Source organism: Dromaius novaehollandiae, chromosome 14 (assembly GCF_036370855.1).
Source record: "Dromaius novaehollandiae isolate bDroNov1 chromosome 14, bDroNov1.hap1, whole genome shotgun sequence".
NCBI lineage: Eukaryota > Metazoa > Chordata > Aves > Casuariiformes > Dromaiidae > Dromaius > Dromaius novaehollandiae.
Window position 1 is genome coordinate 4470413 of NC_088111.1, and position 13195 is coordinate 4483607.

The 13195-nt window shown below is 63.0% G+C and overlaps 1 protein-coding gene across 5 annotated transcripts in view; it reads left to right on the top strand.

The window, feature by feature from the left end:
• The window catches only part of TNRC18 (trinucleotide repeat containing 18), a 55152-nt gene that overhangs the window by 4725 nt on the left and 37232 nt on the right, over positions 1–13195 (top strand). For all 5 annotated transcript variants that reach the window (XM_064520156.1, XM_064520153.1, XM_064520155.1 and 2 more), the window contains exons 3-4: positions 8820–8945; positions 9492–11294. In XM_064520156.1, the coding sequence (XP_064376226.1) occupies positions 8820–8945; positions 9492–11294 (1929 nt within the window). The remainder of the gene's footprint in view (positions 1–8819; positions 8946–9491; positions 11295–13195) is intronic.

Consider the following 13195-nt stretch of genomic DNA (forward strand, 5'->3'; position numbering starts at 1 on the left):
GCGGACCGGCCGTGCAAATTCGGCAGATCAGCCTCGAGCTTCGGCATCGCTTTTTTTTGTTTTTTTTCTTTTTTTGCAATTACAATATGTTGCAAGGAAAATATCGTCGTGTTTAATGGCCCTTGAAATAGTTCCCCCCCCCCTCCCGCCGCCCGCCCAGGGGGTGGTGCGAGGGGCTGCGCGCGGGGGCTCTCCGGGGCAGCGGCCAGCCGTGTAAAACCGGGAGGAGTGGGGCGGCTCGGAGACCTGCCGGGGAGGTGTTTCCCCTCCCGCGGGGCCCTGCTGAAATCGGACGCTTGCCGCTCCGCGGTTTTCCGCGCCGCTCGTCCCGGCGGGGCCAGGAAAGGGCATGTTGCGCTCGGAGCCGTCCCGCTCGCCCCTTCGCACCAGGTGCCCTAAAACGATGCCCCTGCGGTGCGCGCACCCGGGAGCAGGAGCCATCCCTCCGCTTTTACACTCACGGGAATGAAATGGGGGGGGAAAAAAAGGGTTTCTCCTGCAATTTTGGGCAGGGCAGTGGTGTCTCCTGTCGTGGGAGCATCCCCGGCTCGAGGGCAAGCTTGCTCGGAGCAGGGTCCCGTGGGATCCTGTAGCCGGGCTGCTCTTGCCTCCCGGAGCCGAGCGCGGAGGAGCCCGGAGCTGCCTCTGCTCCACGGCCCTGGAAAAACTGTGCTTTTATTAGCAGTGTTTGTAGCAGCTCTTCTCCCTTCCCCGAGCGAGCCTGACAGCGTGCCAGCAAAAACTCGGCCTGGGCGTTGTGGCCGTGCCCGGGAGCCGCAGCCCGGGGAGCTGGGAAGGCCCTTTCCCGGCACAGCAGCTGCCGGAGAGCTGGAGCTCTCCGGGAATTAATCCCGCTTCGGTCGCGGCGCCGGCGCTGGCATAAGGGAGATTCTGGATCTCCTTCCTGGGGTGAAGCTGCAATTCATTTATAATTGCATAATAAATAATACCAATCTTGTCGTTTCACCAGCTTCTGGTGGATGTGGAAAGGGACGTTTCGGTGATTAATTCCGTGCCGGGCGCTTTCCAGGCAGGCGAGTGCACCGCGGCTCAGCCGGGCCACCGAGCACCCCTTTAGCTCGGGTGGGCGCCCGCTAGTCCGGGCAGGGCACTGGGGGTTTTCGGCACGTGCTGAACTGGTCCGGGAGAGCTGCGGGCCGGAGGCAGCACTGGGGTGAAAACCCTAAAAAGTCCCTCGGCAGCCGCTTTTGCCTTTTCCCCCTTAAAAAACAAGGCAAGTTTGGGAGGGGACTGCTCCGGCATGGCTCATCCCCGCCACGTCTCCCTTTTCCCAGGCGTTTCTGGGTTTGCTTTCCTCCCCTTTCGCTCATCCACGCGTTTCTGGCCCCGCCGCGGTGCGGACGCCGCGCTGCACCCGCCGGCTCGCTCCCTGCTTTTGCTCATCTTCCCTTTTCTCTCCGGCTCCTAAGAGCCGAGGCACCGGCGTGAGCCCTTTCCAGTGGCATAGCCGAGGCTGGTTTTGTGTGAACCTAGCCAGCCTTGGAAATGCTGGCGGAAGATTGGAGTGACCTTGGGAATCAATTTTACGGCTGGCGTAGCGGCGTCCGGAGCCGTTTTGCGGGAGCCGGGTGCAGGCGCCGGAGCGAGGGAAGGAGCAGCACGGTGGGAGTGAAAACGGGCTTTTTAGAGCAATGGCAGGGGAGGCTTTAAGGTCCATGGTCCTGCTCTCTGGACCTGCGTCCCCGGCAGCTCCCGAGGATGCCTCCTCCTCGCCGGGCCGCCTTGATTTCTCGCGGTTGGATCCCTCGCCTGTGTTTTCCTCTCTGCCCCCGCTCCGTTGCAGCGCGCCATTCGTTTTTAAGCAGAATTCCCCGTGGCTCCAATATGCTTTTAATACACTTGGTTTAATTGCTTTTAATTACAAAAAAAAAAAAGAAAAGCCGCATGATTTAAATGGCTGACGCACTCGGGAGGAGCGGTTCGTGGAGGGACCCGGCTCCTGCTCTCCACCGCTCGCGGTCCGGCAGCCTTGCCCGGCGCTCCGGCGGGGCTTTTCCCGAGTGAGGGTGGCGGCACGGAGCGGCAGTTCTCCCGCTGCTTTTAACGTGTGCCGGCTTTGCAGGGGAAAATTCCCGCTTCCAGCAGATGAGCCCTCGCCGTAGCTGTTCTGCGGACGGATCTTCCTCTCCTTGGCTCGGCAGTGGCATTCGTGGTGGTGCAGGCGTTGCGGGCTCACCTCCCTTTCTCCCCTACCTGTGCCCTTGCTAATTTTATCCTCCTTTCTTCGAATCCCACCTTTGCTCCAAGCTGCTCCCATCCCACCTGGGACATGGGAGCTCGGTGTCCTCCCCGGCCGAGCTCAGCACGGGCGAGAGGGAGGAGAAGGGCAGAACTTGCTCGGGGATCATTCCTGCGGGTGCTCCATGGTTTTCCTAGTTGATGTACAAAAAAATATATATATATATATATATATATATATATATACACGCACATATATATATGTGTGTGTATATATAGATATGTTTGTGTGTGTGTGCATGGGAAATCGATGCGGTGCCTCATCTCGGCCTGTCCCTGCCTTGGGCTGTCGGGGCCCGGCTGGCAATTTCTTGAGAGCCTGCGGGCTGTGCTTAAATTTGACTCTGGATTTGTGTAATTTATCGGGAGTTAAACCACCCCGCCGTAGTATTTGCCTCCGTGTTTATCTCCCCTGGTCGTCGGCGGGGAGGCGTCCGGGACCCCCTCGTTTTGCCGTTCTGCGCTTTTTTGGCTGGGGAAGGGCGCTGGGAGGGGGGCGAGAGGGGCTGGGAGCAGGCTGAGCTTTTGAGCCTGGTTTCCTCGGGAGAAGAGGCGTGCGGGAGCGCGGTCCCTGTGCCTGTCCGGGGGTCTCATCCTGCCGCCCCGGTGCTGGATGTAGCCCGCACACCGGAGCGAGTGGGTGGGATGTCCCGTTGTCCCCGGCGCAGGCAGGGCTCGCGGGCGGAGGTGATGTGCCCGAGGTCCCTGGGATGTCAGTGGCGGAGCAGATCTGCGTCTCTCTCCATCTTCTGGCATTGCAGCCTTGAGATGCGCGGAGATGTCTCGGAGCGGCGCGGCGTTCCCGCGGCATTCCCGCGGCCGGCTCCTGCCCATTGCGCCGCGGCGGCCTTTGATTTCTCAATGGGAGGCAGGGAGCTGGTGCCGCGCGGTCCCATTTAACCTGCTGGTGACCTGGTCTTAAGTCACTGTGGCTGAAAATAGACGGCGTTCCCTCCGGGGCACGGCTGATGGCTCCGGGAGAGCTGGGATCTCGCTTTGGAGACGGGCTTAATTGCTGCTGGCAGGTGATGCGGGGACGGCGCCCGGGCCGCCACGGCCTCCCTCGCCGAGCGCCCGCGGCTTTTGGGCCCCCGCAGCCAACAGTAGTAAGCTCGTTCGTAATGCGCGAGCGGGATGGTAGCGCGGGGCCGGCGTGCGGGTGGCGCTGGGTTAATTGCACAGGCAGGGCTTGGGGAGCCCGGGCGTCCTGGAGAGAGCAGGGCTCGTGTGTTTGCGTTTGGTCTTTGCGCTGATTTTGAGTGATTTTATTTTTTTTTTCCGTGCCGAGGAAGGAGGGGGAGCACCAGGAATGAACGCCTTCGCCTGGCCCCCGCCCAGCCCCAGTCCGCGGAGCCGGGCTGCCGCGAGAGCAGGCACGGCAGGCGTTGCCTTGGGTGGGAAACGCTGGAGGAGAAACGGGGAACGTGTGAGCTCGGCTGCTGCTGGCTGACGACGTACAGGTTGCCGCGGCAGACGGTGCCCTTGCGCTTTTCTTGTGTGAGCAAGTGCTCTGTCTGTGGGAGATAAACTTTGGTCTCTTGGCGTGCAAGTGGTACAAACACTAGCAGGACCTGGGGTCCATCTGTGATGACTGGGGGTTTCAGACTGTTGGACCACCACTGTTTGCTTACCGGGCTGCTTTCAGGCTTGTAAAGCACAGAGCAAGTTGCAAGGATAGTGTGCTTCAACGCCCCGTCACTCCGTCTCCAGCTGAAAGGCAAATTGCAATGCATGTGCTCCTGCTAAGCAGCAGAGTGGTGTTGCCTGGAGAAGAAGCCAAAATACCACATTGTTAAAGGTTAAATTCTGTAATTATGCCCTGGTAGCCCCTTTGAGCATCTGCAAAGTCCTGCTCTCCCTTTGAAGCCTTGCCGTCGTGGTATGCACAGCCCGGTCCGTCCTTGAAGGATCCAGGTGGATCAAAATGGGAAAGAACTTCTCTCCGGCGTGAGTTGGGCTGGTAGCTGGGCAGTGCCCTCAAAGCCCTCCTGAAACTTTGGGAATTGGCTTGGGTTGGGGAGGAAGAGTTGGATGGATTCACTCTCCCAGGGCATTTCTTGGGAGCAGTGGGAGCCGGGGACAGGGCTGGTGGAGGTGGCTGTGCTTATTTTTTTGTTTCCTCTGGAGATGCCTGTTAGCGTGGGCCTGGCCGCCTGTGCAGAGGGAATGGATGGGTTGGAGTGGGTTTCTGGGGTGTGGAAAGTCACGCTGAAGGATGGACCAGTGCAAAGACATTGTGGCGTTGTCCTGGCAAATCAGAAGACCAAGGCTGGACTCAAATCTAGCAGCCAGGTCCCAAGCTCCTGGGGGTTTTCATGAGCTGTCTGACAATCAGTTTTTTTTTTTTTTTTTACATTTCCATGCGGTATCTTACTGAATCTGGAGCTGAAGAGTGCAGTGAGTTTTCTCCTTGCTGTTTGAGGAAAACTTGGTAGTTGTGCAAAGAGCTTTGAGGTCTTGATAGAAACCCGTTGGGTTGTCAGGTTTATTGATGCCAGCGCAGAAGGGGAGACGTGGGCTGGGTTGGGGATTTGGGGCTGGGGGCACAGCGGAGATGCTTCTGCTCCAACAGTGAGCTGTGAAAGGGGGGCATCGATACTGATTTGCCTGTTTTCAGGGTTCAGCTTAACGTGGGACGCGCGGGACCCGATGGGCTCTTGTCTCAGGCTGCACCAGGTGCTGGTGGACCTTGGACTGCGTTTGGCCCGTTGCGTTTCGCAGCCAGGGAGCGGAGGTGCACGCTGAGCCTGCAGGAAGCCGAGGGCAGAGCCGGAGGCAGACGCAGGACCCCGGGCACCGGCGGCCGCCTCTTCCCCTTTTCTCCTCCCTGATGTCTGTTGGGCTGGTCCCGTCCCCCCAGCCGTGGTCACCCGGGGCACCGTGTGCGGAGGGCGCTCGGACGCTGGTGGCTGCTCGCTGCCAGCGTGCCTGGTGCTCCCGCGCTGACGCAGCTGCGAGCGGTAGTAAACATTGAGCAAGAGCTGCTTAAAAATAAAGCAGCCCGGACATGTATTCCCACACGTAATAAAATGAAATTAAAAGAAACAATAGAGGTCTGTGCTGAGCTGAGGGCTTGCCTTGGCTCTGGGGGTGGTGGTTCTGCAGCGACGGGAAAACCGTGCAAGGAGGTTTGAGACAGCAAAGGCTGTGGCTGCGGACCCCCTCCAAAAAATGCAGCTTTTGCCTGCCGGGACCGTCTCAGAGCGCGCCGGGGCCCGCAGGAGACTGAGCGGGGCTTAAACTGATATGGCCGCTGTGTCCGGGGGGAGACCAAAGGCCTGCAGGGGACACGCAGCATCGAGGCTGTAAATTAAGCCTAAAAGCAACTGCCAGCCCTGCGTGCGGGGCGCGAACGCGGCGAGGGTTCGGGGCGGGCTGCAATTGCCCGGGTGCACCCGATCCGGGCGCTCGGGTTGCAGCCCGCCGTGTTCGGGGGCCCGCGCTGCTGTCGGCTCGTGTATGGCACCAAGTCAAAAGGGCTCCGGTGCCTCGGGTGTCACCGGAGCCGCCCTGGCAGACGGGGGAGGAGGTGGCAAAGATTTACGCTGTCGGCGCTCCCCGGCTTGCAGCTGCGAGCGGGCGCGAGAGCGATGCAGGAGCGCGCACGGGAACGATAGCAGCTGCCGGGGGCAGAGCAGCCCCGCGGGGCAGCCGTCCAGGTACGCGCTGTGCTTGGACCCCCCCGCCACGAAAGGGGACTTTAGCAGACGTAAGTGGTTATCCAGCTGTTTGCATCCCGGCCCTGTGTCCCACTTGGCAGCGTGCACGGCGCTCCGGGCCGGACTGGGGAAGAGGTGACGGTGCCACGGGCCAAGGGCGGCTGCGTGCCGGCGCCCGGCGAGACCTGGCTGCACCTCTGCCCCAGCACCCAGAGCCAAAAACACGCAGCAGGAGGGACCCCAGCCCGAAACCGCCTCCAACGGTGGGTTTTGCCAGGCCGGAGGTGCTCCAGGCTCCGGCTCGGTGCCCCCCTCCCGGGCGGCATGCCGGCGGTTAGCAATATTTCATAAGCGGCAGAAACCCGTAACGGCCCCAACAGGGACAGAGTTACTTAACCTCCCGGAGGCCGCGGGTTTTCCGGGGCTGCGGCGCGGAGGCCGGTGCACGGCGCTGCTCCCGGGTGCAGCGGGGCACCGGGAGGTTTGGAAAGCGGCGCGCGGGCAGCGTGGCCGCGCTTGCCGGCGGCTTTCTGCCGCCCGGGCGCTTGGGGCGAGCTGCGGGCGGGCCGAGCTTGTGCGGCCCCGTTCCCTTCCGCCTCGCCCGGCGCCGCCTCCAGACGTTCGGCGTGCGGTTTGTGCGGTCGCTGCTATCTCGCCTGCCCGGCGGTCACGTCCCCTCTCGGCGGTGAGTCACCTCTCCCCCCGCCGTTTCGGGGAGCTGAGCAGCGGCGAGGAGGCTTCCCGCGGGGCCGGCACCTCTGCGCCTGCTCGGGGGCGACCAGCCGGCGTCGGCGATGCTTTTCGGCCGGGAAAGGGGGGCACAGCCGGTCTCGCGCCCCGGGTGAGCACCTGGCTCCGGGAGCGCGGCTCAGCCTGCCGGGACCTGCCGGCGTGTCCCTGGCGGAAAGGCTCTCGCGCCGCTTCGGCAAGCGCCCTGACCCCGGGCGGGGGGGTGGCTGCGGTTCCCCCCTCCCCTCCCTCTCCGCTGGCAGGCGCCCATGGCTGGGGCGAGCCGTGCGTTGCTCCCTGCGGTAGGGTTTCTCCCCTTGGCATCGCTTTCCGAGGAGGGAGCGGCTTGTCCGCGGCTGCCTCCTGCTCTGAGCATTGAGCAGGGAAAAAAGGTGTCGCGGGTAAACCCACGGCTGGAGTTCGGGTGATCTGGGCTCTCGTTCGGCCTTTGCTGCTGCTCGGCTGGGGGATGGGGCAAGTCCCTGCACCGGCCTGTGCCTCAGTTTCCCCAGCTGCCCCTTCGGGACGTGCTGCGAGGCCCCGGGCTGGGTTTACGCTCCCCCGGAGCGACGCTGCTCCTGTGGGTCGCCTCCCCCTCGGCAGCTGGAGGTGCTGGGCAGGACTGCACGCTGCCCCGTCCCGGGTGGCCTTGGGGCTCGTTTGGTGGCAGCGGAGGGGGCCGGATGGAAACCTGGGCGCAGAGCGGGACAGAGCGGCGGACCTTGCCAGCATGGTGCCTCCCCCGGCTCCGTGCTCTCCAGCGCGTGCCGAGATGCAGAAATAGGGATCTGCCCCAGTAGGACCAGTAACTGGTACCCAAAATACCGCTTTGGGTCCTGGTAGCTTAAGCTGCGTGCAGGCGTCCTGGTACTGGACAGCGGGGTTGGGTCATCTGTTCACAGGGCTCAGCATGTGGCTTCATGTCCCGTTGGGCCACCGCTGTCACCATGCCCAGGCGGGGACTCCCCTGCCCGGGGAAACGCGTTGCTCCTGGTTTCCAGACGCTGGCTGGTGGCCAGAGCGGCGCGGTGGAGGTGGCGCGGCCAGGGCGAACGCGCCTCGGAGGGGAGCTGCTCGCGGCTAGCCCCGGGTAAATGCACCCGTGGGTGCTGCCCGGCTCGCGCCAGCCCCGCAATGGGGAAACGTGTTTGCTGTCCACGGAGCAAATGCTCCCGTGCGAAGGTTTGGGGTTGCAGAGGCGAGGTGGGGATGCGTGTGCGTGCACAGCGCCTTTGCAGCACCGTGCATGGCATTAGATAGCTCTGCTTTGAGCTTCATGGAGAGCCCAGCAGCCCCGATGCCGCCGCGGAGAGGCTTGGCGTGAGGGTGGCTGCCGCCGGAGCCGGCTGCGCGTGGGGATCGACCCCCTCCCCGGGCGGGCAGGCGGTGGAGCCGAGCCAGGAGCTGTGCGGAGCGCCGAGCTGCTGAAGCACATGTGCTGGGATGCAAATATGTACGCGGAAGAGATCCCGGCTGTCTAAATAATGTGAAATATTGACTAGCTCTCGCAGATGGTGCTCCACGTGCCGTGTCGGGGGCTGAACTTCTCCGTCTCCTGTTGGGTTTTGGGGTGGTTTTTTTTTTTTTTCAATCCACTTGGATACTGGACTCGCGACAAGCTCGCTGTTGGTGCTTGGTGGAATTTGGGGAAGTTTTGTTGTCACTGAGGTCTGAGCACAAGGGGGAAGGGAGAGGGGTGGCAGAGGGCTTGCCTGCTTCCTCCAGACGCTCCTGCTGGCTTTTACTCTGTTTTTAAGCGATGGCACAAACTGGTAAGCGGATTCTCGGTTTGCACGTCGTAGAGCCGAGCGCGGTGTTTGGGTTTGTAATATTGCCCCGGTGCCGTTTGGTGGCAGTGTTGCAGAAGAATTGCTGTCCGCCTCCAAGAGCCGGTTTTATTACCGTTATTATTACGATTATACTCGCTGGCAAAACGCTGCTGCTGGTTATTTGCATGGGGACGCTGCTGGGGGGCCCGCTCGTCCTGGCCGTAAGCCAGACCGCCGGCGGCACGGCCCTGGGGACGCGAGCTCCCCGGCGCGGGCCGCGTCTCGCCGCCGCTCCCGGCGCGCGGGGGCCCGGCAGCCACAACAGTCTGTGCTCCCGCGGGGCTCGTTCCAGCGCGGCGCGCCGGCTGGGGCTGAGACGTGTTTCCCTCTTCTGTTGCCGCAGGCTTTTCCCATCTGCCGAACGGGCTGTACCCGTCGTACATCCCCCTGAGCCACCTGGAGCCCCCCAGCGCCGGCAGTCCTCTCCTGGCCCAGCTGGGGCAGCACAGCCTCTTCGAGTCGCAGAAAGGTCAGTGCGGACCCCCGTCCTCCCCGGGGGGCTCGGCTGGCCTCGCGGAGACCGCGTGGCTGCTCGGAGCTGCCGGACGTCGAGGGGAAAAGCGGGAACCCCTGGGGTTGGCGTCCATCCTGGGAGGGCTGAGGATGCTGCTGGGACGAGTGGGTCCGCTCCCTGTCCCCGCTCCCCAAAGACTGCTGCTCCCGGGACAGCCCTGAGGACGGGTGGGGGCACCTGGGGCTGCGGAGAAGGTCTTAGCAACACCCTTCTTCCGATTTCTTCCTCTCCTGTTTGGGATGTGGCTGTGTTTTAGGGAACCAGCCCGGTTCCCCCCGTGATGCCCCTGCTTGTTGCTGCAGTAAAGGGCTTGGTGTGCATCAGAGATGGGGCTGTCCCACATCCCCCTGGACGTGCCTGCCCGGCTCTCCTCTGCCCTGGGCATGCTCCGACACCCAGAAAACCCGCTTCCTCCCCGTTTGCCCCCCCCGCCTGTCTCCGCGTAGTTTTTGCCCGGGGGGGTGGAGGCCCATGGTAACCTTGCTTGCTTTTGCTCTGCAGATGGGTTCTACCTGTCCGGCCACGCGGGCCAGTCCGCCTTGCACCCGCAGCCTCCCCTCTCGAGGAGCGCGGGCAGCCACACGCCCAGCACTCTGCTGCGGGAGAAGGACCTGGGGCAACTGCACAAGAGCTCGAAAGAAGGCCTGAAAGACCCCGGCGGGAAGGAGCGGGCATGCCGGAGCGATCTCCCCTTGCCCTTCGCCAAGAAGGAGGGCAAGCCCAAGGAGGAGCCCCGGCCCCGCAGCGTGGTTGACCTCACGCAGGACACCAAGGCCGACGGCGAGCGGAAAACGAGCGTGGTGGAGAAGGCGGTGAAGGTCGGCGAGCGCCTCTCGCCCTTCCTGGCTGAGCACATGCCAAATCGGGGTGGGGGCGGCGGGGAACCAAAGTCCAAGAACCCGCTGCAGAGCTCTTCCCTCAGCAACTGCAACGGCGGCGGGGACCCCATGCTGAAGGTCCTGGGCGCCGAGCAGGACCGCTGTGCCAAGGACCCCGCTCGGCACGACGAGAACATGAGGCCTTCGGCGCACGCCCACGCCGAGCGGCTGAAGCGGGGCGAGCCCCTCCTGCCCTCCGTGGGCGCTTTGCACGTCTCCTGCAGCTGCCCGTCCCCGCACCCCTCGCAGCCGGGGAAGATGACGCCCGCCACGACATTCCCTCCGCAGCCCGTCCATTCCAGCATGTACACCATCTTCCCGCCGGCCAAGGAGCTGGGGAGGGAGCACAAAGTCATCGCCCCCACCTTCGTGCCTTCGGTCGAAGCCTACGACGAGAGGACCGGGCCCATCCAAATCGCCTCGCAGGCTCGCGACGCCAAGGCGAAGGACAAGGACCTCGGCAAGGTGGGGGTGCTGCAGTCGCCCACGGAGCGGTGCCTTGCGGACGCCTCCCGCACGCTCTTGTCCCAGGACTTTTCTTGCCACAGCGATGCCAAAAGGATGGAGGCTCTGAGGGAGAAGGGCTCGGTGATCAGGGCGACCTCCATGGCGCTGAAGAGGCAGGTCGCTTCGGAGCCATTCCTCAACCGACCGGGGCTGGGCTCTCCGGAGAGCAGGGAGTTCCTGGCCTCCAAGGACTTACTGAAGCCGAGTCCGGAGGCAGAGCATCGCCCCTGCGACCGGGACCGCTTCCAACGGTCCAGCTCCAAAGAAGCGGCGAAGGTCTACAGCACTTTGGACTCCTCCCGGCAGCACCTGGACCACGGCCAGTTGAAGCCGCCCGAGCAGAAGTGGAAGCCCTTTGAGATGGGCAACTTTGCCACCACGCAGATGGCGGTGCTGGCCGCGCAGCACAACCACGTCAGCCGGGCGGAGGAGGAAGCCAAGAAGGTCTACCTTGACCCCAGCGGCTTGCCGCGATCCTCGGTGGTGGGCTCGCGGGGCGCCGCGGACGTCCTCCACCCCGCCTCCCACGGCGAAGGGTCGGCCATGCAGAGCCTCATCAAGTACAGCGGCAGCTTCGCCAAGGAGACCACGTCCCGGCAGAGCTGCGGCAAAAAGAGCCCCTTCGGTGGCCTGGGCAACATGAAGTTGGACTCTTCGCAGCTGGGCGCCTCCAAAGTCCAGCAGCTGTTGTCGCAGCAGCCAGCGAAGCAGCTGAAGAGGGACCCCGAGAGACCCGAGAGTGCCAAATCCTTTGGCCGTGAGAGCATCGGCTCCCAGGGCGAGGTGGAGGTGAGGCACTTGCCTGTCGGCATTGCCGTGGCTGTGGCCCGGCAGAAGGACAACAGCAGCAGCAGCAGCAGCAAGCTGGGGCCTAGCCTGGCAGACCGAGATCGCTCGCTGTCCCTCAGCAGCATCAAAGGTAGGTCCCCAGGTCTGTCTTTGGGCTTTTCTGCATGGATCTGGTCACCAGGTAGAGCGGCCGCTCTGAGCTGGCTGTGTGGCATGAGCTGAGTTGGGTGTCCTCGGCTGCCATTGCCTCCTGTACCCAAAGGCATGTGACAAACCACAGGGTGAAGCTGGACTCCTGGTGGAAGAGGTGGGGCTGGTCCTCGCATCCTCGGAGTGCGGTTGTGGCTGTTCCATCCGCAGTGCAGAGGCAGTGGTGTGAGTCTTGCTTGTGCAGTTTGCCTCTGCCATGTGCCATTGGTTAAAACTGCCCTGAACCAAGCCCCAAGGCATTGCAAGGCTGCAGTCAAGCCAAACCGGGTCCTGTTCGAGGTTGTTGGCTGGGCCAAGGCCCTCAGCCACCCGTGATAGGCAGGGAGGAGGAAGGGAAACTCATTTCCAGCACCCCGCTTTCCCCATGACCCTGTCCCCTCTGCCCGCATCTCGTATTTCTCCTCTCGGTGTTGTCCAGGTGCAGCTCTCTCCATCGAGGAGGATTGAGGGGTCCCTCTGATGTGACCAGGTCTCTGGGTGCAGGCAGATGGTTGACACCTTGTTGGTGCCATGAAAGGCCCAAGGGGGCCGGTGGCCAAAAACGAAGAGACATAGGTGCCAAGTGAGGGCCTGGGGTGGTCCTCTTGCTCTGGGCAACATCCATCAAAACCTGATGGATCAGTTCTGGCAAGCCTCAGATAAATTTTTTCCTTTACAAGCATTTCCCCCCCCTCCGCCTAAATAATCCCTGTTTCTCTAGCACCTTCTTTTAAGTAGAAAAGTAGCCTCCCCGTCTCGATCCCGCTCGCTCTGCCGTGCGTCTCCGAGGGAAGGTGTGCAGGCAAGAGGAGCGCAGGCCTCGAGGACGCCCCATCACCATGGCTGACCCGACCCCCGTTAGCAAAGGGGGTGACAGAGGAAGTCCATTCTGCCTTTGTGCTGTCGTTTTAATCCAACGGCTTTGATTTAAGAGGCTCAGGCAGAGGAAGCTCTGAGGCAGGAGTAGCAGCATCTGCTGGGGAATACATGGGAAGTGTTGCACTAGTTGAACTAAATCCATTTAGGAACCAGTTTCAGTGAAGCTGGGTCAGGGCTAACTCATCTCCCGTGGCTTGCTGAGCCTGCTGCGGTGGGAGAAAATATATTCTCTGTGGAAGAGCTCTCTTCCCTGCTGTCGGTGCCTGCCAGCGGGCACTGCTGGTACCTTGGTGGTCCCCTCCGGAGCATCCGACCCCGGAGGGTCTGAGTGCAGCTCCCACTCGTCCTTGCGGGGTGATGGTACCTGCAAATGAGTGGAGACAGTGCAGGAGCAGAGGTTGGGTCCATCCGCATCTCGGCCGTTTCCCGCGTTGCTCCCCAGCTCTGAGAGAGCGAACCTGAGGCCGCCAAGGCGACGAGGGCCGTGGAGTGCCTGGGGCTGCCGGCGCAGGAGCCGGCGGGCTGTGGTGCTGGCCCAAGGGGGTCACATTGCCCCAGCGTGCGTTTTGGTGCTCTGCTCGGCTTGCAGTGAGATACGCGTGGGGGACTCTCCAGAGCGGACTCAAGCTCAGCTCCGCTGCGCCGAGGAGCGATGCCAAAGCCGACGGCCGGAGAGCTTGGCACTCCCCATCACAGCCCCTGGGAAACCCGCGTCCCGCACCCGGCCCCTCTCCCTAGCACCCTCCTCCGAGCCGACGACAGGGCGATCGTCAGCGTGGCGAGAGTGGGACTGAGCCAAACGGTTGTCTCGTTGCCGTTTCCAGCCTTCGGCCTCAGCCTCGTCTCCCTTTCACTGCCCCCTCGCCTGGACCTTGGCCGCGAGAGGCGGCTTCTCCGGGGCGTGCAGCCCCTCTCCCCGTCCCCTTCTGCTCCCGTTCCCATCGTCTCCCAGCACCGTCCCCA